Source organism: Amblyomma americanum, chromosome 1 (assembly GCF_052857255.1).
Source record: "Amblyomma americanum isolate KBUSLIRL-KWMA chromosome 1, ASM5285725v1, whole genome shotgun sequence".
Lineage (NCBI taxonomy): Eukaryota > Metazoa > Arthropoda > Arachnida > Ixodida > Ixodidae > Amblyomma > Amblyomma americanum.
This window is the reverse complement of record NC_135497.1, coordinates 210,689,116-210,716,824: the sequence shown is the minus strand read 5'-3', so window position 1 is coordinate 210,716,824 and position 27,709 is coordinate 210,689,116. Positions and strand designations below refer to the sequence as shown.

At 46.3% G+C, this 27,709-nt stretch overlaps 1 protein-coding gene across 1 annotated transcript in view; it reads left to right on the top strand.

The window, feature by feature from the left end:
* The first annotated feature begins 213 nt into the window (after positions 1-213).
* LOC144115641 (nose resistant to fluoxetine protein 6-like) overlaps positions 214-27,709 on the top strand; it is a 41,309-nt gene continuing 13,813 nt past the window's right edge. Inside the window, exons 1-9 of the mRNA XM_077650076.1 lie at positions 214-619; positions 4,958-5,166; positions 6,655-6,775; positions 7,109-7,202; positions 11,433-11,521; positions 11,977-12,159; positions 12,729-12,822; positions 13,557-13,655; positions 23,342-23,677. Coding sequence (XP_077506202.1) covers positions 232-619; positions 4,958-5,166; positions 6,655-6,775; positions 7,109-7,202; positions 11,433-11,521; positions 11,977-12,159; positions 12,729-12,822; positions 13,557-13,655; positions 23,342-23,677 — 1,613 coding nt within the window. The 5' untranslated portion in view covers positions 214-231. The remainder of the gene's footprint in view (positions 620-4,957; positions 5,167-6,654; positions 6,776-7,108; positions 7,203-11,432; positions 11,522-11,976; positions 12,160-12,728; positions 12,823-13,556; positions 13,656-23,341; positions 23,678-27,709) is intronic.

The following is a 27,709-nucleotide window of genomic DNA, read 5'->3' as shown; positions in this document are numbered from 1 at the left end:
GTCAGCCGGGGTCAAGGCGCCGGCTGGTAAACCGGTTGGTGACCTTTGTGTTGGTATTACGTTTATCGGTGTCTCCTTGCCTGCGATCGCTATCGCGCTTCTTCTTTCGCCTTGATGACCGTGGCAGATCGGTTGCGGAGAGAGCGATTTTTCCGGAGATGCAAAAGCCGTGATCGGCACGATAGGGCGCCAATAAAAGGCTCTAGCAATGACCGGGCGCGCCTATGAACCATGAGGTTGTTACTGGTGCTGCTCGCGTTCGTGCCGCTCCTGTGCGCCGAAGATGGCCTCACGGAGGCTGTCGAGGGCGGCAGCACCACACTAACGCCGATGACCACAGAGACCACCACAGAGACTGAGAGCACCACCACAGAATGGACCACGGAGTCGACGACGGAGTCAACGACCGAGACGACAGCACTCGGGTTCACCGATACGCCGGAGTCCACGACGCTGGACTTCGAGGAAGCCATCGACGGTTTCGTGAAAGACATATCCAAGCGGATGGGACCGTTCGCATCTCTCATCCTCTCGGACGAAAACATCACCGAAGACTGCTCCGGTGCTCTGCTCAAGGTGATGCTTGGACTACGAAGCAAGTCACCTTGGGCTCTCTTGAGTAAGTGGCAGTTTCTGAGTTTAGTCTGTTACGCCCACAACCCACAAACCAACGAACCAACGATAAAAAAACACTGCTTTCACAGGGTAGGGAACAGGCCACGGGAATAGGCTGTTGCCGCCGTACTGGTGTTCCCCACAAGACATGTGGTGATATTTCGCTGCCCCTGCTGTGAGCACGCATGGTCAGCGGATAAATCCCATGGCAATACTGATTCGGTCTACACGTTGCTGCACTCTTCATTTATGAGGCTTAAATCAACCCACATTTAAATTACCATTTTGTTTAATTTGTACCTATGTTACGTATTTTTTTTTTTTTTTGTGCAGATACTCTCGCTCAAACCAGACGAAGTCAGGGGAGTGTTTGTGCAAGCACCCTCGGGTGCCTGTATGCAAACTTTCTCCGGCTTTGCTTTCTGATGCGCACTGTAACACCTATCAGAAACCTTTAGCATTGCGGAGATGTTGTAGCGTAGACATATACTGGATTACCAGATGTCTCCCACGCACGCGTAGTCGCAAGTACGCGCACCTCACCTGGCCGCACGCCTGGAACTGCGGGTATGCCGAAGGCATACGGTGAACCGGTACATGACTATGCTAGTAGGTCTCGGCACTGCTGATGCTTTTTAATAGTTAGAAACTATGCTGAACGAAAAAGGTAGCGTTATTTCGACAGGACAAAGAAAGGCGAGGGCAGGAGTGGGGCTACTTTGTCCTGTTGAAACGCTTTTTTTCGTTGAGCATAATGCCTGACCAACTGGGCAATCAATATACTCTGTTAAAAACATTAGTTACAAAGCCAGCTAACTGTATCAGGTATTTTTCTCTATCCTCGCTGCATGCTGACTTTTTCAGGTGGTTTCTTGTAAATTCTCTTTTATCTAAGACGCAAATAGTATTCGTTCGTAGCAGAATATTCTGCCATGCTTTTATCCTCTGCATAATAACCAGTGCCTGAAACATTCCGTGGCACATGTAGTGATGGAGACAATGGGCGACATGTTTGAATAGTGTATTCTTGTAACCGTGTGAAATGAGCCATAAAAAGAAAAAAGAGGTCTGGCTTCTCGCCTGCCCACCTCTTTACACGGCACGGTAAGAAGTTTCGGGGCATTTTTTTTTTTTACATACGCCATACCTTCGTTTTTTTCCCGTTAGTTTTTCATGCGCCTCGCACTGCATTACACAACACACGCCAGGTGTTTTGCAAGAAAAAGCTAATGATCTGCGCGTTTGTTGCACCAACAGTTATTGGGCTCTTTAACTCCTAACACAACAGAATCAAAAGGGGGCAGGAGGGTTTACGCGCAAACATACTGGAACCGGACAACGATTCATGCGCGCCTGTCCGTCTATCTTCTATTCTATTTAAGTTGCACTGTGAATCCAATACGCGAACTTCAATGCGTACTTTCCGGTGCCGTGGCCGTCACTCCAATTTTACCTAGTTTTTGTTGGAGCCAACTTACTTTCTTTGGTACAGCATCAGAAGTAATTTTAACGGTGATTTTCCGGCGGAGATATGAATAAATCCGCCATTTTGTATTGCGCACGTGTTTAAAAAGATCCGGGTTCTGCAGAGTAATTAACGTAACGTTCTCTTAGAAACTACCGTACAGCTATGCTGTCAAGTCGGTAAAGCGGGAGCGTAGGTACTGCGATCATGAAGCAAGGGGATAAGAACAGGCACAAAGTCTCTGTCGACAAGCTGTCGCAGGTAAATTTTATAGAGACTGTCGATTCGACAAACTGCTCCTAAGTAGTTAGTGAACCGTCCTTGACATACTGTCATGTGCGGTGCTATTTTCTGCAGCCAATTGCCCTTTTAGTCTCACGACATGATCCGGATGATGTGGCGACAGAACTTATTCGGCCGTCGTGACGAGCACTGCTTGGCCGTCACTATATAGAATGTTATACGGGCCTCAAGTGTCGACATGATGCATGAAGGCTCATGAGAGGGAAAACGGCAACTATCATTAGCTAAGAACACGTAATGCAGTCTATGCGTGATGCCTGTCCGGTGTCGCAAAAGATAATAGGAAATGTTGTGGATTAAGTTGTTATTAGCCTGGTGCATCAGATACGTAAAGCCGCCTGCACGAGAAAGATACGCGTGTGAATTTTGGTTCATTATTATTCTCGATTCATTTCGCAATAGAAATTTAATACTTCCTGCTCACGTGCGCAAGTGAACTCAGTGACTTCTGGTAAGAGCTTCAGTGCTTAATTGCTCAAAATGTTTGTCATTACTAATTTTATCTTTTTCTGTCTGTATTCATACAAACACTATCGGCGATAAATGTATCCTGTGCAGGTTGGCCGAACTAGTGTAAATTTTTATGCTTGACGTGCGAAGGACTCTACGACGTACGCTGCTTGTCGAACATTCCACATGTGGTTCGAATAATCATTGTATGTGCTTTAAGCGCCTCTCGGCTAAGCATACGCCGAACCAAGAAAAATAAGCCTTGCCTGCCCTTCTAGCACGGCAGAAGCTCCACCTAGTTTTAGACCTTGTCAGATTGCAAGAGCACCTCGATTAGCCCTTTCAAAGCATGAAGTAGTGTTATGCATTGTAGTTGTTGAATAGTTGCCCTACCAAACACAAACTGAATGTTTAGAGGCAAGAAATAAACAGAAACAAGAAAAGACATGCTCGGTGATCTAGTTGCTTAGCGGGACGAGGAAAAAAAGTACCATATCGATTTATATAGGCGCAAGGATGATGAAATAGGCGTGTTCGTTTTCCTCGACGGCAACCGTGGCGATGAGTGGCATCAACCTTCCCGCTTCTTTCGGCAGCCTATAGTCTTGTTTTGGTTCTCAATCAAGGTAGGGCTTAAGAAAATAAAGCTCCAAGGCGTTCATTTATGCAGATAAGGCCTCAGCCAACGCAGGTACCTAGCGGAAGCAAATCCGTATTTGAGTATAAAAACTAATCTCTCTCAATGGCTGCTCAGACCTCAAATGTTCTGCGACTGCATTAAAGAGGGTAAGCAGCCCAAAGCAGTGAAAGCATCGACTGGCGCCAGTCCTTGTTCTTTTCACGTGGACTGTAATAGTAGACGTCCTCACTTCACGAGAGAGCGCACTTTAAGTATATTATTATGCGAAAATAAATCGAGTGAAGCAAATTACATAAACTAAAGGTTGGCGCCATCTTTTTTCTGACGCAGCAGAGTAAGAAAAACGCTTCCAATATTAAAAGGCATGAAACTATTTTTGATTAGTTCAGTTGTTGTCACTCCTTCTCTATGCTTACATCCTTCCTGCTGCTAGTGCAGTGTATCTGCAACGCCCAGGCGTTTCAATTTTCTCAGTTCATGGGCTTCAAATCTCAGTAGCAAATATAAGGTTCGTACAGGATCGCGCTTACTTGGACTGCGAACGAAGAGTAAGACTCGCAGGCGGTCAGTACGGTGAATTTTCTGCTTGGAGACCTAACAGGGACACATTTCAGATGTTCATGTGAGTGTGGCTATTTGTTAGACATCGGTCAAACGGCATCCACCCGAGCGCACGCAGCCCATACGGTTACAAAAGAAAGCTTTCCTTTGTAGCCGTATGGCTGAGCTTGGATGGATGCCAATGAGTTACTATTCCCTTATTACGTTCGACGTTCAGAATTTTATTCCATACATGTACAACAAATAAGTTCACTTGATCCCTTTTACTACTATGTTCAAGTAACCTTGTGCCACTATTAATTTCACATTGTGCAAAAATAAAACTCTTCCGTGAAATTGTTTTCATGACGAAAGTTAAGCTGAAAGAGTTCAGCCCATGTTCGGCACACACAAAAAAAGATGAAGTACGTATGTACAGGCAAACTCTCAAAGGCAGTCCAAGTTTGCATGAGCCGACGCCTGAGCTGAAAAATAAGCTGTCGTGGATTTTACTTTATTAGAGCCTCCATGTCATTGACAGGGATAAGACAGATAGTTAATGGCTCATGGTAGATCGATGAACATCTCCCTACTGAAATTTAATCTTCTGGCCTTACTCTCAATTGCGCCAAATCTGCAAGTTCTTCTCTCGCGAGTTTCACGGAAGAAATTCTTTTTGAGCATGCCAATCTGAGCCACACTTCATGCTTTCAACGTCAATTAAGAATTCATCTTCAAACCTTGCCGGAAGATGACGCTTATGCGGCAACAGGTTCATCTTAGATACGACCTGGTTTAAACAGATTTCGCCACAGCAGCCTCGGTGAGAAGCTCAGCAGGATATATTTCTTTTTGAGACAGCGCTGGACCGCCTTAAAAGTGGCTTATGCTTGTTCGGAATGGGCGACCTTTAGGTTCGCTGCCAGTGCTTTCCCGTCTTGCAGTGCTGGACGCCAACGCCAGGCCCGCCTCGGGAACACTGAACGGTGCGACGGGATCGTACGGAGACTACGAGGAGTGCCTAGATGTGCACCACCAGCCTTCGAACGGGGACGCAGCCATCTATGGCCAGTACTGCACGCTCTTCATGACTCTTCCCCTGGGCTTCGCTCGCAAATCGGCGCAGAGGATGCAGAAGGACGGCTACTTTTTGGTGAGCCCACCCACGCGCTGCTGCGGAGGCTCATTTCGCTCCCCTCTGCAGTGGAAACGAACGCTAAATCTCATTAGAAGGGACGTAAAAGGGGGCAGCATACGCTAGTAAATGCATCGTAAATGTCGCACACTACTCTAAGCAGGAATAGACTCTGCATAATAGACCGTCAAAGAGAAACAGCAATTTCAGACAACTGTAGCTCACCACGATTCGTGCCGTGTACAGACACCTTCCAAGAGGGATACAAGACTGCTACCGCAACATAACTGCATGTACCGTAAGATGACGTGTCAAATCAGACTACGTCCCAGATGGCGAGGAAATTGCTGTGCTTCCATGGCATACGGCGGCTTCAGTTTTTTTTTAAGTAGAATCCTTGGCATCAGGCACAAATACGGGGATTGATGAAAGCTTGGTTAAGTTAATCAAGCATGCACTTTGAAAATAAGGCGCTCAGTGGAACCCCGTGACACCTCTGGTTAAGGCACTACGTTCGTCATAAGTTTCCAAGCCTCCTACGTTACTGCTGGGACTGAAGTGGTATGATTTGCAGTATCCCTACCGGTATGAATCTCCGGAGGTCTGGGAACACCATGTTGTTCATTTATGCGGAGGTGTGTAGCCCCAGGGGTGCTAGTACAAAAGCCCCGCATCAACGCCCAACGGCAATACCCTGGACTTGAAACAGTGATGGAGACGGTTGTTCAAATTAGCAAATAAATCTATTGAGAATAAAAGAGGGACAAGTTCTAAACACACTATGAAAACTGTTAACCATCTAGCAGCTTCATGTTGTAAGCAGAGGACTAGTTCCTATAACGCTCGCGGCGTTCTTGCCTAATGGTCATTGATGCCAGACAAATGGGCGCAGTGAACGGCCCGTGAAATACGTGATCCAGGAAAAGGTCCTATGGAGTTTGTTCGCGCGTCAATGGCACCGATGTGCTTTGCGTCGAACCTATTGATAAATCATCGCGGTAATGGTTCCTCCTCTCCCTCTTTAAACGCCTGCCGGGCAGTGTAAATAAAGCATTCGTTTGTACCATCCGAAACGGGGCTTTCGCTGTGCAAAACGTTTCAAAGGCCTTACTAAGCGTTTTCCTTCCTTTTGCAGCCACTCAGATATTGACTTCTTTGGTGACGCATCCATAACAGATGACGCGATTACCTCCGTTATTTTTCTGAAAATATTCGCTTTAGATTACAGCAAGGACATCTAGGAAGACCACAACTGCTTTCCTGCAGGTAGAGATTGAATTAGATTAGTTTTTTTTTTGTAATTGCACGCGCTTTGCAATGCAGCCACCTCCTTCTTTTTCTCTTTCTCGGCAGTCTTTGCGTACCTTTTTCCTAACCTACAGAGACGAGCAAAAGTTCTTTTCTCCGAGTGGAAGACACACAGCGAATGGCGCGTATAAGCTGAGTGCACTGTGGTTATGTGCTTAGCAGTACTTGCATCTCGGCCTTTGTTCTCTCTCATTACAGGGACGACGGTCGCCAGACTTTTTCTCATCAGACGCACGCAGTTATTTCAAGGGTCAAAGGTTAGGCCTGTGCCTGCCGCAGCTTTGCACAATCGATGACGTACGACGCATGATCAGTCTCAGTAAGTAGAGCATACCCTTACGCTTTGCAATCTTCAAGGCATGTTTCACTACCTCTCTATTTTGTATAAGACACACGGCGCTAGTAAGAAGTACACAAGTGAAAAAAATGGTGGCAAGAAATGTCATCACATAAAATAATCAATGGCATGCTCTGTAGCCTACTTATTTGAAGAAAAATAAATTTCAAGAAAGAAAAAAAAAGATTTCGGGGTTTCCACCTTTTTCGCCTGCACATAAAATAATGCTGCGGATTTTTCCTATAGTGAAATGCTCCTCATTTTGCTTGTGCGATGAATATTCTGCATAAATGCTTCCTTTCTTACTCCACATAGCACTCGACCCGTACGGTTTTAAGCACCACGTCTCCGGCTGCGACTCTATTCTGAACGAAGAAAGAGGATGGAACCCGATACGAATTGGCATGGTGTAAGTAATGAAGCCATCACTTAGCCATCACTTTGAATGCACGTGCAACCACAAGGGAAATTTTTGTTAACCATTCGTTATGCTAACGAGGACGCTTGTTTGCTCCACTAGTGACATCTGGGCTCTCATATCTTTCCTCACGAGGATCACACAGACTACGTTAAGTCTCTGCGATCGCCAACTGCCCTCGGCCACACGTTAACTGAGCCACATGCTTTTGTTAATATAGATTGTCCCATTCAACGTCGCACACTTTATCTGCAGAAAAGTACAGAGTACTGATAGGAGAAGGTCCTTTCTTTCATCCAAAGGGGCAGAGTAGAGTTTGCAGCGAATAGAACCTGAACGCTTTGAAGCGGCCAAGTTTATTCTTCGCGTTCTGAAGTTAATCCTTTCAGAATAATAATAATAAAAGCAGACCCGAGACCTCAATAGTAGTTTTAAGGTACTTTAACTGAACAGATTGTTTTTTTTTGTTTCGACAAAATTAAGATTTATTTGCGAAATATCTATTTTCCACGTGGACGAGAGAAACTCGGCAGAAGATGAGGAGGTACTGACCGCTCCCATTTTTTCCTTGTTCTCTCAGTCACCAAATGGGGAATAGTTTGACCGCGTGTGACTTTCTTCTGCGAGTAACCACACACTTTTCCTCCTTCCTCTGTCTTCGTACAGAGAGAGCTGGACTATAGCGACAGAGGCGGATATTTAAACCGGGAACCCCGTTAAGTGCTGTTAACTCTGGTTCTCGCTCGTGCTGTGCAACTCCTGTTTCCAAGCTCTTATGAGCGCATGCTGAGCGCACGGTGCTTGTTGAATAAGCGCAGCTGTTCACTCGGCAAAGCTCCCCAAACCTCTTTATTTTTTTACTGTATTGAAGCTGCACCGGATTATGCAGTTTATGCGCACGGTCAACAGCAGGCATAGGCCGTTATTGCAAATCATTCAGCAAGCAACGCATTCTTAGCTACCCAGAATAATAATTTTGGTAACATTATAATATCTACGCAACTGCCGTCAATGAAATCAGAACATGCCGTCACGCAGAGGTTATATGGAACAGCAGCTGCTTTTTCATAATTATTATTCCCTACACGGTGTGCGTTCCCAGCACAAAATTGAAGCAAGCCAATCAGAATTCGTACGCTCTTTTTAAAGTTCGTCAACGCAAACCGCTGGCTTGAGATGTATGCCGAGATATCAACTTCAAGTACTGTTTAGGTGTACCCCCGCGGGTATTATCTAGCTCATGTCAGCCAAATTAGCTCGATTCTCAGGTAAAAAATGCCGCTATCATTCCACTGGATGTCTTCCCAACCGCATAATAATATCCCCTAAGACAGCGTTGTGCGTGGTTCAGTACCCCTCTCTAAAATGCATAAATAAAACTTATTTTAAAGCGCGCAATCTACGATCACTGAGCAGCTACGCAGTGCACTTGATCACCCTCTAATATAACCCCTTGCCAAAAGCGAACCGACCTTGTTCTTTTAGTTGCACAGCCACTTCGCTTGTCGCACCTCTTCCGCCTGTGCGAGAACTCAGTGCTCCCTGAGTTTCTGCTCTTGAACGATAACATCTTTGCGTTCGAGTGAGTTCATGACCCACATTCAGGCGTCCGCATTGCTGTGCCAAGACGCCGGGGTGCCAAAAAACGCTCAGCACCCCCGGCATGGCAATGACCGAGAACGCTGGCTGGCATTAGCGCGGTCGTTGCCCAATAACCAACCGGCTGTCCTTGACAGCCTGCACATCACAGATAAGGGGCTGTTCCTGTTGTCCGCCGTCTCGGAAAAAAGGGTTGTGGTCTCTCTTATCTCTCGCCTGTAGTTTACGGTGGCTACCGCTAGCCAATATTTTTGTTCGAAGGGCCGTGCACTCGGTGCTCACCTTGCTACGACGCGTGACGGCTGCCATTTGTTTTGGGGCAGAACCATGTCCTGCAATCACGATTTCCACGCAACTCTGATGCGTGATGCTGTGACTAATATACACCTTGGGAGCCGGTTTCTCACTTTGGCCTGCGGATCAATTAGGTGTTATCAGCAGCGAGATTCACGTATGCACAACATTTGTCAAACGTACACAAACCACCATGTTAACTGTTGGGCCGTGCAGTGGCGCTCTTAATTATGCTGCGTAGGAGTCAGGGTTGAAGTCTCCCTCACCCTCGATGAATTTGGATCGCTGGTAAATCAAAACGATCCGCACCGCACGGCGCATTACTTTGCTCGGTAGCTTGGGAATTTTGGACAAATGCTGCACCACTGAATAAAAAAGAAACGAAGAAAAGTGCAAATTTTGTATTATTTATGTCCTTTCCCAGAGGGGTAAATCGTGCAAAAAGAAGGGCTTTATGAAGTTGTGGGGCAAGTGCATTGGCGGAAACTTCGGTATTTTAACTGACAAATGATTTCGACACAGAGTCATGGGGCTAGCCCAGCTATAGTAAAATTTCCACGCTTAAGACAACCCTGTATCTGCGCAAGAGCTTAACGGTGGATAGTCTTGTGAAATGTAACATGACAGGAGCAGGAAGGTAAATCATGTACCTTCTCGGGTTTCCTATTTTTCTTTTCGCAGCATGACATAACCACATATAACAAAGTAAATACACGGACGTTTCCGGTGAGGATTTTTTATTCTGCGTTTTGAAAATGTTCTCAGAGAAATGGAAACAATATATTTTGAGAGTAATTTTCTATGACGACGAGCGCTTAGCGCTTCAGTCACGAGTTGCTATGACTGCGTAGTCAGGAGGAATAAGAATGTTCGGCGGAGCTGCTTAGGTGTAAGGGCCCACGAAAGGAAGAGAATATGAAGCTGGTCGCTTGAGCTTGCAAACACAAGCGATAAAAGATAAGTGGCAGACGTGGAGGTACGTGGGACGAACGCAGCGTCTATGCGCTTTTAACGCGATAACGTTAAGGGTCCCGTGTCGCAGAAAAGCCTGCGTCGACGGCGGCGACGTTGATCGTGACCGAAATATCCAGATGGAAAGAGATAATTATTAAAATTTAGACCAGAGAATGTTCGGATTGCCGCCAAATTTCTCATAAACGTTCAAGCAACCAAAGGAAAGTAATTGAGCTCAAAAGAAAACTGGGTTATTTTGGGTTTCAGTCAGAATTGAACCCAGGACTTTCGTTCTACGAGGCGTGTGAGACGTAACAGTTTACCGTGGTATTTATTACAGTGATTCAATGTTCCATGTACGTGAACTAGTACAAACAATTAGGAAAACAGTATCAAACCAACACGAGGCCTCGTTGGTTCAAGCTGAATAAAGGTGGACCTTGTGAATGCGTTGTGGTTTTTGACTTGGTGAACTGTCTTATGAAGATATGTGCTGATGCCCGCATGAGCATTTATGAGTATGTTAATGAGGGCATAGTTCTTTGTATGAGTGTTGACTGGGCGATGCGAACGGGACTAGATAATGTGATCGCGTTCTGCTCTTAAAGGCGAAGCGTAAGCGCCCCCCCCCCCCCCCCCCCAAAAAAAAAAAATTTTTTTTTGCTACTTCGTGTCAGCCTTCGTTCTTCACATAGAGCTCTCTTGTCACATGTGAAACATACCCTACGGAACTAGTGAAATGTCCCCAGACGATGTACGTTGCCTTTTGCTGACCATCATTTTGCTTCTTCCGTTGCATAGGCGTCGTGTTAGCAACGACAAAGTCTTTGGCAGTGATCCGTGTCTCCTGGCGGGCTCCAGTAGTTTTTCTCACCAGTTGGGCGTTTTGCATTCCACAGCTGGTTTAATTTAACTCGCTGCGTGATTGTACCTTAAGTGTCGAAATGAGGCCAAGAATTGCACCTACAAGAGGGTTACCATGAGGACGAGTTGGTGTGAATCAAATATAATAGAACGAGCAACAAAAAAGCAACACAAGAGGCGGAAGCACACAAGAGAGCGCTGTCCCGTGTACTTCCTCCTCCTATGGTTCCGTTGCTAAATCTACTAAAGCTGTAGAATGCCGCGCAATAAAATCAATGAATGTTCTTTCTTCTACGATAACGTAATACGCGGAACTTTGTTCTAACTGTTCCAAAACAGAACGCCTTGCTTGATTAAAGCTCATAAGTAGAGATGTGTGACGCGCCTTTGCAAGTCAATCATCTTTTTCAATTGCGCTAACGGCCGATGGTGAAGGCTCCAATAACTGCATGACTCGTGAAGCGTCCGGCTGTATGAAAGTGCTGGGTCTGGCCAACATGTTACGTGCAGGTCTCTAGTGTCTGTGCTCGCCTTCCTGCTGGTGGTGTCCTCTGGCCTCGACCTGTTCCTGAAAAAAGACAGCCGTGCTCGTTCGGAAGGTCGGTATCGAAGATTGTTGACTGCGATACTTTTTGTCATCTTCGCGCGACGTAACAAATAGAGTTCTTCTGAAGGCAACTTCCTTTGCGGCAGCTACGGTAGTGAAAAAGTGTTGTAATTGTAGTTGAATAGCAAATATTTATCTCCATATCATTTATTGATCGCCAGTGCTTACAGTACAGAAGGATTGGAACTGGAATTAATGTAGGTAATAATTGCGCGAAATTTCTGAACTATAGTTGCCAACTGATGTGTTGTCGCAACCTCTACCGAATTTCTAAGTGCAGAAAACTTGTTTCTTGTGGAAATAGTGAACGTGGTAGAAGCAGATCTTCACAAAGCAAATAGTTTATCTGGAAAAGATGCAATAAAGCATATTTCCGCCCAACGTGTTATTCACATCGACTGAATGATTTCTCACGGGTTCATGAGTGAAATTCAACGATCCACGCAGATTCTCCGTGGAAGTACCTCATGGCCTTTTCTGCGACAATAAACACAAGAAAGCTGCTCAACTGCAACTTTAAAGAGGGTTCGGACAACCAGATCTTGGCCAGTTTTGCCGGAATCAAGGTACTCAGCACAACGTGGGTCATTCTCGGACACACGTACTTCATCGTGGACATCAGCGCTGTCCGTAAGCAAGCCGACTTTTGGTCGCATATCTACGAACACCTACAATTTCCAGCTTTAAATGACAGCCACCCAATTTGTTGTCCGGAATATTTGGCTGAGATGTACAATGTAGACGCGGCCTAGATTTTGTTTACGTGCAGACTATGCACTCAAATGACAATAACTATGATTACGGCAGACAGAAGGCAGGGAAGATCGACTTCTTGGCCGCGAAAAATGAACAAGGGGCGACAGGGACGCCTCGGTCCGCTAACCAGGGTTTTGACACGAGAAGGGTTTGTCTTCTTGTCGAAACATCGGTTAGCGCACTGAGGCTTGTCTCCAGCCCATTGTTCCGTTTGTGCTAGCTATAATAATATTTAGAGAGGTAACGATGGAGGTCACCGCATGAGTAAGACTCAGGGTGTACTCCCGCGGTCATTACTTGCGAGGTTTCTTGGCCAGCGATACCTACAGCGTTACCGAACGAGGACTGTCACTCACATGTCACGCTGACGTCTCAACAGATGGCGCGACTGTTGGTACAGCCAGGAATAAATGTGCCACCGTTTTTTTTTCGTACTTGTGCAGGAAGCTACTTCAAGGTGATTGATGCTACAGAGGAGCTCTTCTTCACTCTTATCGGAAATGCCTTCGCCAGCATCGCAACATTCTTCTTCATTGGGTGAGCAATCATAGCCACTCATTTTTCTTGGCAGATATGGGATATAATGCCAAAAAGAGGAAAAGCGAAGGAAAGCGTGGCATCACATGGCTGACACTCCGGCTGCTTTTCATGAGCTGTGGAAGCTGCGTAGAGGGGGGATGGGTGAGGAGGAGTGGCCGCAAAAGAGGGTTTGCCACGTAATACGCGCTTAGGCGTGCATTACGTATCTACAGTTTTGTCCGCAGAGAAGTGCATTTTGCTTGTGCTATTCCCTTGACGTAGATTAAAGTGTTGCAGATACCTCAGGGATGCGACAGGGCACCGAGAAACTAGAGTTATGGTACAACTTGTATTTGCGGCACGGCTTCCCGCAGTTTGTTTTTACGCACTTCAGACTACTGAAAAGGTCTAAACGTAGGTTGCAGGAATAGTTTTTGACTTTTGTCACTGTAGTTTGCCCGCAGTAGCAGCAGTGCACTTCGGTTGCGTACACACGGCCCACCACAATATTTAAAAACTGCAGGGCGGAGCCAACTAGACGTTAGACGGCGGAAAAGAAAAGGCCACCGTAACTGCGATGACGGTAAAGGAGAACAAGGCTGATTATGTTAATGTATTTTACGAATAATTGACTTGGTAACAAAATGACGTTGAATAGTTTATTAACAAAGCATCTGGAACTAACATCACAGTTCATTACATATATGTCGTTACCGGTTTTAGAGCTTTTCTTTCACGTGCCTCTTGTGCAGCGGATTCCTCCTGTCCTTCAACGTGTTGAAAAGAATGAAGAACCTAAAGGGCAATTACCTCATTGTGCTGTGGATCATGCTGATTCGTCGCTACATTCGGTAAGAGCACAATCTTTGAACCAACTTATGTGTGATCAACAGCTCCCGAAATCAGAAAAAAATTAAATTGTCCGGATTCCCTAAAGGCTCGAAAGCGTCGTTTTTGAACTCGGCATCCACGCTGTGGTTAATTTATGAAGCTTCAGCAGTTTATGTGAAGTGAAGCTGGCAAGAAGTTATTGTAATTTTTCTAAGACTTTAGTTAACTGGCCGTCAACAAACAATCAATCAGTTAGTCAATCAAGTTTATTCGACATCAGCACATACATACATACATACATACATACATACATACATACATACATACATACATACATACATACATACATACATACATACATACATACATACATACATACATACATACATACATACATACATACATACATACATACGTACACACATACATACATACATACATACATACATACATACATACATACATACATACATACATACATACATACATACATACATACATACATACATACATACATACATACATACATACATACATACATACATGCATGCATGCATGCATGCATGCATGCATGCATACATACATACATACATACATACATACATACATACATACATACATACATACATACATACATACATACATACATACATACATACATACATACATACATACATACATACAGTCTGCCAAATGTAACCAGGCTAGACTGTGGTCCTCAGTCGTATACTGAAGTTATTATGCCAGCCCTCAAGCTCTAAATCTCTGTAAGGTAAGGAGAACCTTTGACCTAACCTTCCAAGAACTTTTTGATCTTTAGGGAAGCCGTAAGGCCTCTACTATTCGAATGAAAAGCAAACCATACAGTTGGCAAAGGCTGTACATGCATGCATACATCATATTTGGGGCGCAGGCAAAACGCCTCAGAAATGGCCTTGACAAGGGTCTCCGTACCACCAAAACCTGAGCATACAGTCCGAAAAGGAAATACATGAAGATATTACTTCGGCAACAGACTGAAAATTATTGGCGTCGATACTAATACATCAGTTCTTCAATTATAACTATCGTAAGCACACCTAATGGTCGAAAAATACATCGAAGCCATGCAATGCACAGAGCACTTTCAGTTATAGCAAACAAAATTGTATTCGTTCAAATATGGCATGACGAAAACAAAAAAAATACCTACTAACACTCAAATAAGCGAATACACTGAACCAGGTATAATTTGTTATTTCTGTTTTTGAATACAATCACACTTCGTTAAAAAGTGATATTAAGTACAGCAGGTAATGTATAACGTAAAAATGTTTTAATAATTTGTACGCCTGAACCGCAGCGGTGGCCTAGTAGTCTGACTACCCGCCTCGCATGCGTGAGGTGCGGGGTTCGATCCGCAGTGCCGCCGGGGGCCCACCGGTTGTACAATGGGCACAAGCTTTCCCCCGGTGTGCTACTCGGATTACTTAGGGTAAAATGCTTGGGTAATGAGTCGTTGACCACACCTTGAGTAGAAGAAAAGTACAGATGCCCTTGAGCCGTAAAAATCCATCATCACAGCAATTTGTACGCCCACGAGGAACGTGCTGATTTTCACAATGCCGCGTGTTAGCTTTAACATTTCTCCTCAAGTCCGAGAGTTCCTGATAAAAGTTAGCGATTTTTTTAGTCCCGGCATAACGTTTTAATAAAGTGCCATGACACAAGAATGAACTGAACGAACTTGTTAAAGTGTAAAAAGTGGTGTAGTGTGAGAGTTGTATTGTCCATTTTGCAATAGCACGAACAGCTTTTTTCTGCAATAGAAAAAGCTTGTTAATATTAATTATTGTACCGTTACCGCAAATAAAATGACAGTGTGAAATCATGACATGAAAAGAAAGCTATAAATTAGTAATGTAATTCGGGTAATCAAGAAAGATAGTAGCTTTGTAAGAATACCAGTAATGCGAGAAGATTTTCTAGCAACCGCATTGACGTGGTTGGTCCATGATAAATTTTCATCGAAAATGATACCAAGGCTCTTGACAGGCAGTAATATTTCTATAGAACAATTGGCCATTATGAGCGTTACACAGTCAGTAACTGTCTGTTTTTTTCTGCCTGAAAAGAACGGCTTTTGTTTTAGTGGTATTAATTAGTAATGAATATCTAAGACTCCAGTTACGAAGGGCACCTAAAGCTACACCAGCGTAGTGGACCAAATCGACAGTGTCTGACTATGTAAAAAGTATATATAATAAACTTGGCATGATCGTCGATATTTAGTTCATCATTTACGAGTATACTAAATAGCAGATGCTCTAAAATACAAGCTTGTGACACACTGCATTTCATTTTTTTAACAGGCGAAGCAAAGTCATTCACTGTTCCTTTTACGTTTCGATGCCTGAGATAGCTCACAGCTAAGTGTAAAAATACACCCATAAACCCGTGAATTTCAAGTTCTTTAGTAGTATGTCATGGTTATTGTGATAGAATGATGCCTTTGAGGACCCGGTAAATATGGCAAGAGTTATTACCTTCTTTCGAACCTGTCTAAGATGCGCTATATTTGGGTTGGTAATGCTGATGCAGTGAACCATCCCAGTATTTGAAAAAAAAGGGCTATTCGTTATAATATCATCCTTTTCACAGAATACTGTCATTGTAAGGTTTATTAGTTTGTCAGTGCATTTAGATAAGATAGGAATAGTTGATAGTGGTGTGTAGTTCAATTAAAGATTTATATCTCCGCCATTGAGAAATAGAACAGCCTTAGTTCTCCGCATGTTCTGCGGGAAAGTACTACGATCGAAAATAAGGTTGTACACTTGCGCGAGGACAAGGGGCACAGCCTGGGGCTGTGCCCCTACGAACCGGAGCCATGGGAGTTCCTGCACACTCGGCAAGGCGCACTTGATCTGAAACAGTTATTTTGTTGAAAGCCTGCGTATAGAGGGGACTGCAACTTAATAAGCCTTCCTAGTTACAACTGGAAAATTAGCGAACTAAGCAGGGTCTAAGTGCCTGGTGACTTTTCTTCGCGGGAGAAAGGGCGGCTCTGGCGCCCCCTTGAGTTAATTTCCCGGTCCAAATTACGTTCATTCTTTTCCCTCTGCTTGCACGGTAAGAGACACGACTTCATTTGGTTAGGAGCGCACAGTGCGCTTGAGGCATTGCGCGCATAACGCTTTCTTTCTCAGTTTCAGCCGCTGCATTTTTAACGAGGCTGACAGAGCACCGGCGGTTAAGCTCCTCTTTCGACTCAACAGCCCGGTTCTGCCGTTGTTTGTGGAGCGAAGAGAGCACGGAGGGTGTGGAAACGCACGCGCAGAAACAGAGCAAGCCGTGACGCAGCGCCTTCCTGCGTCCTGTTTAAACAGGAAATTCAATTTTGTTAAAGCTGACTGGTGCCGCCCTAGGTGCGTGCTCGGCGAGACCTTGATGAGCTATCTAGGCTTAGCAGTGGGCAGGTATACACACGCACACAAGCACGCACGCGCATGAAAACATGTTCAGAAATAGCGAGAGCTCGCTGACGCCAAGCAAAGAGCCGAGACGTTAGGAAGGTAAAATAGGAAGCGGCTCCGGGCTGTTGTGCAACCGTCTTTTTTTTTTCCTTCGGATCTAGGTTCGAACTTGTGCAAACAAGCTGCAGTTCTAATGCTGGCCAATCGCTTTGGCTGTATCCAGCATAACAACTATTCTCGGCGGCGAGACCTTCGGTTATATAACTCTGATCGGATTGCCTCTAAACAATCACCTATCCTGAAACTAAGGCCAGATCGCTGCCGAGGATGAAGACTTCTAGGTCTTATCGGGAGCACTGTCCTTGCCAGCTGCATTCGCCTACATTTGAGGCGGCCGTGGCGGCTGCGACCCACATTTAGGTCACGCCGCTGTGCGATGATAAGGTCCGATAGGAGCACACTACCGGGGGACACGTTTTGCATTCCCATAAAAAAGAAGAGAAAACAGCTCCCTGTGTGAAGTCTCTGGCTACGTTTTGCTGTGGTTTGTTGTCAGGAAACGCAACTTTTAATGTGTCCTTGTACAAGGAAAAATCGACTTTTCATTTTTAGGCTATGAATCGATGTGGTCGGGTGCTACTCAAGAACGAAGGGGCAGATGCCTCTCAAAAGAGGCCCTCCAACCAATGGTGCTACCTTATAGTTGGATGTGGTATATTCAGCTTCTGTGTTCAATTGTACCCAAGAATTGGAGAATAATGGAAGGAAAGAATTGGGAACCAGGATAGAAGTTTGACGGTTCAGAGCTTAAAAACTAAGATTGTGCTTCTTTAAAGTCGGGAGATTACCTAAACTACAAAACGTTCTGTGCTTTTTTATTCAGAGGTTTGTATCTTCTTGCCAGGGCGTTATTTAAATAAACGACGCTGTTTATTTACTCCGGCACAACACAGCTTTGCACGATTGCACGTTTACGCAACTTAACTTTTGAAAGCTAGAAAATCGCTCAGACAAATGAATGGTGTAATTTTCTATCAAGTTCTTTAATGCTGTTAACCACCGTTAAATACAGGAGAGTTGTTTCCAATGGTACCCTGACGTACCTGAGACGCGTATCAGGGTAAGAATCTTGTTGTGCTGCCAAGTGACCTAAATATCAGTAGTTGGACGAACTTCTGGTTCCCGATTGAAGCGATTCCAAAGGAGGGAAAAGAAACAAACAAAAAATTACGCCTTTTCCCTCCCATTCGAAAGAAAAAAAAAAGCCGGCTGCGAAAGCAGGGCGACGCCATGAGGGCTTCAGCGTCTGTGGGTTTAAACATAAAGCAAATGGAGCTCCGAACGTCATTTGTGAGGGCTCTTCGATGCAGGCGTGGAGCAACAGGGCTGGTCTTCACGCTTTCCTCTCTATTAGCGCACACTCGTCGAACAAGCACAGCATACCGACTGGATCGACACCTTCAGTCATAACTTCGCGGATATGCAGAAGGGCGTGCATCCGCTCAAGGAACCCGGCGGTTTCGGCGGCCGCAAATTCGGAACTCCTACATGTTTGAAGAACGGCGCCAGAGTGGAGCTGTTGGCAGTCTCATTCATGCGCTATGCAGAGCGAGCACCGAGTCGCATGCGGTAAATCACCGTTTCCGGCTGCCAATGATAGCCGATCCTTGTACGACTTATGTTCGCGGCGCATGTAGGCTACGACTTCCGTTGCAAACGAACAAAGGCAGTGGGCGGGACGCGCCGGCCATTTTCGCTCTGGCAGAGCAGCGAGATAAGCCAGCTGGAGAGGAGGACTGTGCGGTCACCTCCTTTGTGAGGCGCCTCGGCTGACATTCGAGGGGGCCGTATGTGTATAGATGCGCGCACCGGCGCCGTGTCCCGCGGGCAGCCGTGCGTGCACAACGACCTGCTGCCGCAGCCACCGATCGCTGAGCCTGCCCTTTCGCCCGCGCTTGATGGCGGCTCGATCATGTTATACCCGCCAAGTCACGCCCCCGCTGCCCCTTTCGGCGTCTCGTGCTTAGGTCGAAAAGCTCCTTCGCTGGCTGGGGTCACTGAACTCCTCTCGCGAACTCTGCTCAAGGGCGGCTCCACGACCACAATACGAAGCTCACGAGGTGCAAAGCTTTCGTTTCAGCTTCCATTCAGAAGGACACTAAGCAGATGCGTGTTGTCGCAGCATTTCAAAAGCAGCTAGTCAACAAAAATAATACAAAAAAGGCCTAATTAAGAAAGCCGCATTTTGAGGTCTAACGTGGTCCTGGGATATAACTGATGGCGTCTGCAAGAATTTCTGGACGGCAGCGTCTTTGTGTCATCGTTTAACTGTTCAATACTTGCTGTAGAACTAAAGCGTCGTGGTGCAGGCTCAGGGGCACCGGCTTGAGCGTTGCGGTAATCGCTAAGCGGCTGTGAGCGCGAAATTCGTAAATATACCCAACATTCAAGCAAGAGAGTTATGAGCAACTTGAAAACTCGTCGCCGAGAGTGAAAATGGGGAGAGTGGCGTCTAGGTTAAAAGCAAGAGGAGGTTGGAGAAACCGCTTTCGTTTTTATCATATAGACAATGGGCATCGGTAAGGCGATGGCTGGTGACAGTACTGAAGCGTAAAACGGCTGGATGTAAGGAAAATGCACCACTGTAAATTCACAGTTCGGACTTGCCATTCTATAATTCAGAAAGTTTGTAAGTGCAGCTAAGCATCACGCTATTGCTCTCAAGTTTCGACGCAGGAGAACGAAACATATTCCACCACGGCAGCAAGCTGCCAGAAACTGTCCGCTAGGTCTACGCTCTCACGGGGACTGCATCATCCTGCGAATGCCCACGTGACTGGCGCTGAGGTCTCGTAATCACTCGTAGTCTTCCGAGGGAGGCATTCGCGGCTCTTCCGCGGCGCTCCCTAGACCAACGGGAGAGGGAATAGAGCTTCTAGATTTCGAACCAAGTTCTGCCCTATATGAGAACAGAAAACTGGGCGAGTTGGAATAGATTCATCTTTAAGCAGCGCGAAACACAGGAAGTAGAGGAAAAAGCGCTCGTGTCGTCTCGTGTTTCTTCCTCTACGTCCTGTGTTTCGCGCTGCTTAAAGATGAATCTGCCCTATATATTCTGTGCCTTTATTTCGCTGGAGGTAATCATACTTCCACTGGCGGTTTGTCGAAGCCATGGGCCCTCTGTATAAGCAGAAACTTGAGAAGGGCGAAGGCTGTAAGGACGATTATGTGTCGCCATAATCGGAGTAGAAGTGAAGGCCTAGTCCTCACTTGAGACGGGCTGAGACTTGAGACTCCTACTTCAAGATCTCAACAGAGATAATAGAGGACATTCGTTCCTTTAGCATAATTCGATAGTCAACCCTTCTTCCATAACCGATTATTTGCCGTCAAAAGGAAGCAAATCGCTTTATCTATTCCTTGAGCCAATGACTCCCGCGCTTATCGTATGCGCACCTTCAGGTGCTAGTGTAAACTATCGGGCAGGTCGGTTACAAGGCGCGCAGTTTTCCTTTATTAGCCACCACGATGCAAACCGCAACTTTCACTAAAGCTCGTTACGTGGTGAAATAAACGGGCGATAAGCGTTAAGTAGAAGCAGTGCAACGCGCACGTCAAGGGTGCATATGCTATGAGCCAAGGTGCAATCGAATTCTTCGTTTTCAAACACGCTAAGTCGCCGGCCCGCCTCCTTTCTTCACGTTCTGTTCTGCTTGTTGCTATTTTTTCCCCAGCCTGCTAGCGCACGGCTTTCCGCAGCTATTGCTGCTATTCGGCTTCACGGAAGGAATAGGTTTGTTGATGGGACAATAACCTCGACAATTCATTTCGTACTGAGGCTGTACAGCGTCACGGTCATGTTATAACGTCGATGTAGCAGTGGGGCCGGCCACGGCGTTGCCTCCTAATCTCTTATCTTGCTGAGGTAATCTGCATTTTCCCTCTGCTGACGTCAATTATAAGGGTGTGGATAAAGATCTCAGGTCTGTATAAGTGCACGTGGGATGGAAAAGGGGGAGGTGGTGAGGTATCGCTCACGGCCACTGAGTCCGCGCACCGAGGCGTGAGGCCCGGTTTTGGAGGCAACTGTAACCGATTAACAACGTCCTCCTTCCCAGCACGCAACGCGACACAGGCGCCGGCGAAAGGGTACCTGTTCCCGCTTGTGAGCCGGCTGGCGATAGCGGCGTTACACGTCCGACAAGGCCGCCCTCCCCTCTACAGCCTTCTCCCCGCTTCCGTGATCGGTATCGAACGCAAATTGATTGGGGGACGTGTTCGTGGGATAAGCTCTTTTTCTTGGGCGCCCTCGATGGAGTGCAGCGCTGCAGTTTACGGCGATGGGAGAGCAACACGCGAATCCTTGGGGTTAGATTTCTTAGACTGCATTCCTTGTGACGGTTATGAGCATCTTCTCTTCTTGGAAATCGTTACGTAACATGTCAACAGCTCCTGCAAAGCAGTACTTTCCTGACACGCGTCGTGATTTTCGTAAGCCGCGGCAATCGAACCGCGACAGTGCTGCCATATTTGCCGTTGTAAGTGGTTGCAATGGCGCACTTAGGTTTTTTTCCCTTTTTTTTCTTGGGGGGGGGGCTCTTCTTTGAGGAGCGAATGCGAATGGCGAATGCGCCCCTTGGTGCTTAAATTAAAGCAGAAGAGAAGAAAATAGAGTACTCTCGGATTGGGTGGTATTTTGTACCTTGAATGGCGAAGCCAAAGGAAAAAAGTGCAAGATGAACTTGGATGCCCAAAAAAACAGTGAAGACAACAACAAAAAAAAATTGGCCGAAAGACAAACATTGCATACGTCAACTGGCTTGCAGGGAAGCAGCGGAAATTGTGACGGAGGTTGGAGCAAAATACTAATCACTAGGTTTTTTTCTATTTTTTTCCTTGCACGACTACTTTTCCCCTCCTCTGAACTAATGTAAAAAGAAAAGGAAACATTAAGATGAGGTGCGGAAATGCAAGCATTCCTATGCTTGTGTGTACTCCTGGACATGTTTACAACACAGAATGTAACGAGGAGACGTTTTAGTATTTTTTATTGCATATGAATTAATCTTTCTATAAAACGCTACAGGTAACAAACAAGAAGATTATTAAATGAGAGCGTCACCGCATTTCCTGAACGCTGAAGTAAACGAATATGTTGCCTCTCCTTTGAGAGGCCCTTATAGTGAATTTGGTTGTGCCAAGCAGAGCTCACGGTAGCGACTGCACGACGCTGGTCATGTATTTAGCGTTAGTGAAGCATAAGGGCTATGCTGTCCACAATTCTCTATGTAATGATAAGAGTGGAACGAAAGAAAAAAAGTAACACAAAACCCGAAACGGCGCATTTGCGATCAGGCTTCAGAGAAAGCGCCGATATCACCGGTGCTGGCCAGTACCACCCTGGGGCACTGAGCCGCTGTTACTGCAGCGGTCAAAAGCTCTTTCGGCCCTCACTTCCTGCGCAGTGTCCCCGGGGCACAACACAGGTCAGGTTGTCACCTGGCCTAGCGACTACGTCGCGTTGTCTAGGAAAGAAATTGGGCCCAAATAACAGGACCAGCGCGCCGTGCGTCGCTAGCGGGTGGGTCGCAAAATTCTGGCCCTTTGGTCAGCTCCTGGTATTACGTCTGCGCTGGACGCACTGTTTTCACCGATTGGAATTAGTGCTGCATATTTATTGGCGCCGGCGCAGCTGAACCACTAACCCGCTGGCGCTGCGTTTATGTCTCCGCTGCTGTCAGTGTCGGTTTGTTCCGGTAGACGGTGTACAACGTCAGTCAAGTAACTCTCACGTATACGTAAGCACTTGAGTTTCCTTCTTTTCACTCGTATTCACGTGAGCCATGCTGCAGTTGCTGGGGTGCAGTCTTAAAAGTAGTCAGCGTGCAGCCTTAAGAGAGCTTCCTGTGCGCCGGACGAAGTTATGCGTGAATCGGAAGCATTTGTTTCAGTTGTCCAAATAAACCGTCGGCTATCATGCGGAGCCTGTTATCGCAGTCTGAGCTGCTGTAATTTGTGCGTGCGTGCCTTTCCGACGCGGAACACAGCAACGCCGCCTGTTCGTCAACGACGATTTCCGAAAGTTCCGAGACCGCTTGGCCCACGACCGGAACATGGGAGTGCTCGATAGTCTGCGCGTGTTTCCGTCGCACCTGAAGTGGCGTGGCACCTTTCGGAAAGGTCTGCCGCTTACTCCGAAGAGCAGCACCTGCATGGGGTATGGGTCTGACGGGGGCGCCGCGTGTTTGCAGGCTGACGGTGCCTGTGATGTTCATGGTGGGCTGGGGCTACGTGATGAGCATGTGCGTGCGTGGGCCGGCATTCTTCGAGGTGCTGGGACAGAACGACTTGAACTGCAACAACAGCTGGTGGATGGTGCTTCTTCACGTCAACAACTGGCAGTCCTTCCTCAACATGGTGAGTATAGGCACGGGCAAGCTGGCTAATAGGGCAAGCGCTCGTATCCTCGCAATTAACCACCGCGTTGACGCGTTTACGGACCCGCGTAAGTTAAGGGTGCTACCTGTAATGAGCACACGCTGCATGGAGCGCCGATGGGCGAGAGAAAAACGCGATAATCAAAATAAGTGAGGAAGGATTTTGTCGGAAGCTAAATGGGAAGTTTCCCGACGGAGCCGACTGGAGCCGTTCTTTTTTTTTCTGCGTATATATATGAAGAACTTGTTGAAAGTCGCTGATAATGTGAACTAAATGAAGTGTTCCACCTAAAACGGCAGGAAATTTAAAAAAATACGCCTTTTGAGTTAGAAGAGCGCTTTCTTCGGCATAACATTGCCAGCGGTAGTGTGCATGAGAGTACAGCTAAGACAGGTTAAATAAAAGGCTGGTTAAATACTAATATTAAATATCAAAATTTTCAACTGCATTTACGCTCCTCCTTTATTGAGCCCAGCGAAAGTAGTGCACATATCAATTGTTAGATTTTCGAAAACGAGCTATTATCGTCCCTACTGCAGGGCAAGGAATTCTGGGTCTGCACACGGAGCTAAGCCCGCGAACGCGCGTCACACAGCGGCGCGCTTGTCACGCGTTGCCTGCCCGCTCGCCGCTTTAACCCGAAGAGAGCACGTGACACGCGCGCTCTTCGTAGGAGTGTGCGCTCCCATAATTCGTTGCTGTGTTGGGGCAACGAAAATGGCATTTTCGAAAATTTCAAAGCTGCTTCTTTTTCAAGCATGCATGATGTGGAAGGAACCATTTGTTGCCTATATCGCCATAATCTACATATATATTTTGAAACAATAAATGACTTTCCCCTCAATTAAAAAATTGACATTATCCTCCGTTGTTCAATAATTTCCTAAACTTTTGTCGCTTAGCTTGGGCAATGAGAGCATAAAATTATTTCAGAAAAGTTTTCATTCTTCATGAAAACGCAATTCATCTCACTGCTTAAGTTCGTTTACCTGCCCACTCTAGAAATCATCTCCTTACATGCTCAATTTTCGAAGCAGATCTGATACTTCAGTACCTGCTCTCAATTGCGGCACATGAAATTCCATCCTCCCAGAAGCCGAGAAATTAATAACATCTCTACCAAAACTTCAACCGCGTGACCAAGTCATAGTAGCTATGCCTAAGAGTGCGCATGTTTATCATTTCATTCTTTTCTTCAAAGTTTCAGTACTTACAAATGAATGCTTAATTTTTTTGCGTTTTCTTGTACAATGTTGTGGGATACTCTTTACCGTCTATATTTGCCATGAACTGCCGATGTATGCCACATGCCCAGTTATTTTTCTCTATTTCAAGCCACTCTCTTTGCAGCATTTTCTGAGATCCTTTCGCAATAAACTTTGTCGAGTGAAGTTATCTATTTATTCATTACTTGAAAAGCAAACCCGTTAACCCTGGCGGCCATATTATCCCACAACTTACTGCAGCCACGGCTCAGCTGTGGCATCGAAGTTACTTGCCAAGGGCAGCACGCACCCCTTCAAGAATGTGCGGTGGCAAATTCGCCCAAGCAGGACACGTTCGTGAGCGCAGGAAACGCCACGCTGGGTTTTGTTTTCCCCCCCAGGGCCGACTGCAGCGTTTAAACGGGCGCCGCTTTGCGTGTACAGCCTCTATCGAAGTGATGATCAGCGCGACTCCTTACGTCTCAAAGAAACACCTCTGCTGTAACCTTGACTCAATGTATAGTAAAGACCGACCGGCTAATCATGCCAGACATCACAGTAACCTATCAACACAGGCGTTTTAGAACTTCGCCATTATATAAATGCGGACTCCATTAGGTGAAATCTACGCTACGATATCTCGCGACCATGGATTCCGTGCGGCATGGTCGTCGAGGCATCGCTGGGAATTTGGTTGTAATTAGCCGCAACAAGAAATTGTCGGCTGCAGCCAGCAACACTGCCTAATAACTGGCTTACTGCTACAATGAGTGTACGCTGGATATTTGCTCCATGTACAAGAAAAAAAAAATGCCGCCGCTACGTAGTCCTTTCGCCGACTGCTGTGCTAAGCAGATGAGCGCTTTAATAGTATGCCAGCTGAAATGCCTTCAGGCGCTCTTAAGTTGAAATCGATTTCATATGACGTTATAGTATATAAAGAACAATTACCTTGACCATTCCTTGCATTTGTCTACGCTGTTGCGTTAAAAGAAAGTGTGACGAGTAAAGCAAACACGCACTCACAAAAACCGAAGGCTACGAAAACTTTCGTTAGGTTTGACATGAACATTTCACTGCCGATAGTGCCGCGCAATTTTTCTGGGCATCACTCCCTCGCTTTAAATTAAAAAGAAAATAAATTGACAGGTTAATTATTATTCTAAGCGCGCACGCCCGAGCAAGGTGGTTTCTATATCGGCCTTGGTTGACCTTAGAGTCAAGTCGTAACGAAAGCGCCTCGGCACATTTCTGGTCGTATGCCTTGTAGGAACAAGACAGACATGTAGAATCCAATAAGAAAGAAAAATAAAGCGACTAGCCGCGCCTCTTGTTCCATTCCGGTTGTCGTTTGTTTTCAGGAGTTGATATTAAGCAAAGTGACGAATCGGAAAGACCTGCACGACACAAAACTCCTCCATGTATGCTCCAATGACGTACCCATCGAAACTTGGCGATTTGAAGCGGTGAAGCTAACCTCCTTTCATTTGGCAGGCTGTTAGAGTTGACGAAATCCTGTGCCGTTTGAAAACACCTCCTGTCCCTAGCACGAAACGGTTTACACCGCACTTGTCTCGCATCTCTCCGAGACATGTCGTTCAAGCGCACATTGCGGCACCTCTGCATTCAGCAAAAGCGCCGCTCCTCTGCCGCCTGTGTCCAGAAAAAAGCATTGCATATCCCCCCCCCCCCCCCCCCCCCCGGAAACATGCGGCGCTGAGTAGCAAGAGATCAATCGCTTAATGCCCCAAATAATCCATTACCCGCGCGGCGTCGCCCTACAGGCGGGCTTCTCCGCAGCGCCCTCTTCAGGTGTGCCACTCAGGCGGCGCGAAATTACTTGGAAGCGCAGCCGAGCCACAGCGCCCGTCGAGCTCGTCCGATATCCGACCCGCGCGACGCCGCCCATTTCGGTCGTGCGCGCCAGGCGTGAAATTGAGAAATATCGCGCAAATGTGGCCAAATGTGAAGAAATTAGGCCACCTTACCTCCCTTCCTCCGTGAGCTGCGGGAAGCGCGGGGGCTCGCGAAGTCCCGTTATCCCCTTTCCACTTCTCCTTCGTTCCCTCCGGTGACCGTTAATTCGCTCGTAGGCTTCTAGAATTATCGCCCTCAAGGTGCTTGCCCGCGGGGTCTTCCCGCGGCGTTTTCAATATCTGGACGGGCCTTAGTTTTGAGGCCGTACTCAGCGGTGACGGCAGGCCCCTTTTTGAGATCTTCGGCGAAGTCGGATATCGGAAGAGCGCTGGCGCGGAAGAAAGGAGGCCAGTGGAGGCGGCATTCGAAGTCAGAATGCGGAATCAACGGGGTTTGTAAGAGTGTGTTTCTTTTTACCAAGCCGTCGTTCTATTCGCGTTGCAGGCCTTAGTGAGACGTTGAGTATGAGTTCCTCTGTGAAGCTACTAGGAACATTGGTTTTTTACTGTTCTTATTATAATTAATAGTAGAAATAATAACGACAGATTCTATAGCACTTTAATCAATTATCAATTCATGCGAACGAGTACAAACTGCGCGAACAAGACGGGACGTAAGACACAAATGGTGAGACAAAGCGTGTTCCTTGCGTCCCGTCTTGTTCGCGCTGTTTGTACTCGTTCGCTTCATTATGAACCAACTAGCTCGCCGGAACGTCCTTCTTCAATTCAAATAAGGCCTATCAGTGCCTTCATATGCTTGTGCGGTTTGGCCTGGGAAACTGGTGAGGCATAGCAAAGACGGAACGGAAATCTTTAATACAAGAGCTAATTTGGACACAACGTGAAATATAAACATTGACGAGTTGCAATGAAAATAATAAAAAAACAATTTTATTATTACGTCCGCACAGAGCTCTACATTTTCTGTTCTTATAGGTTTCCTCTCTGCGGTGCGTCCCGCCCCCCCCCCCCCCTTTACACCCCCCTCTTTCCCCATCATTAAGAAATGGCTGTGGTTGTAGGGCACATTTTCAGCACCTGAGTTATCTAATGCAAG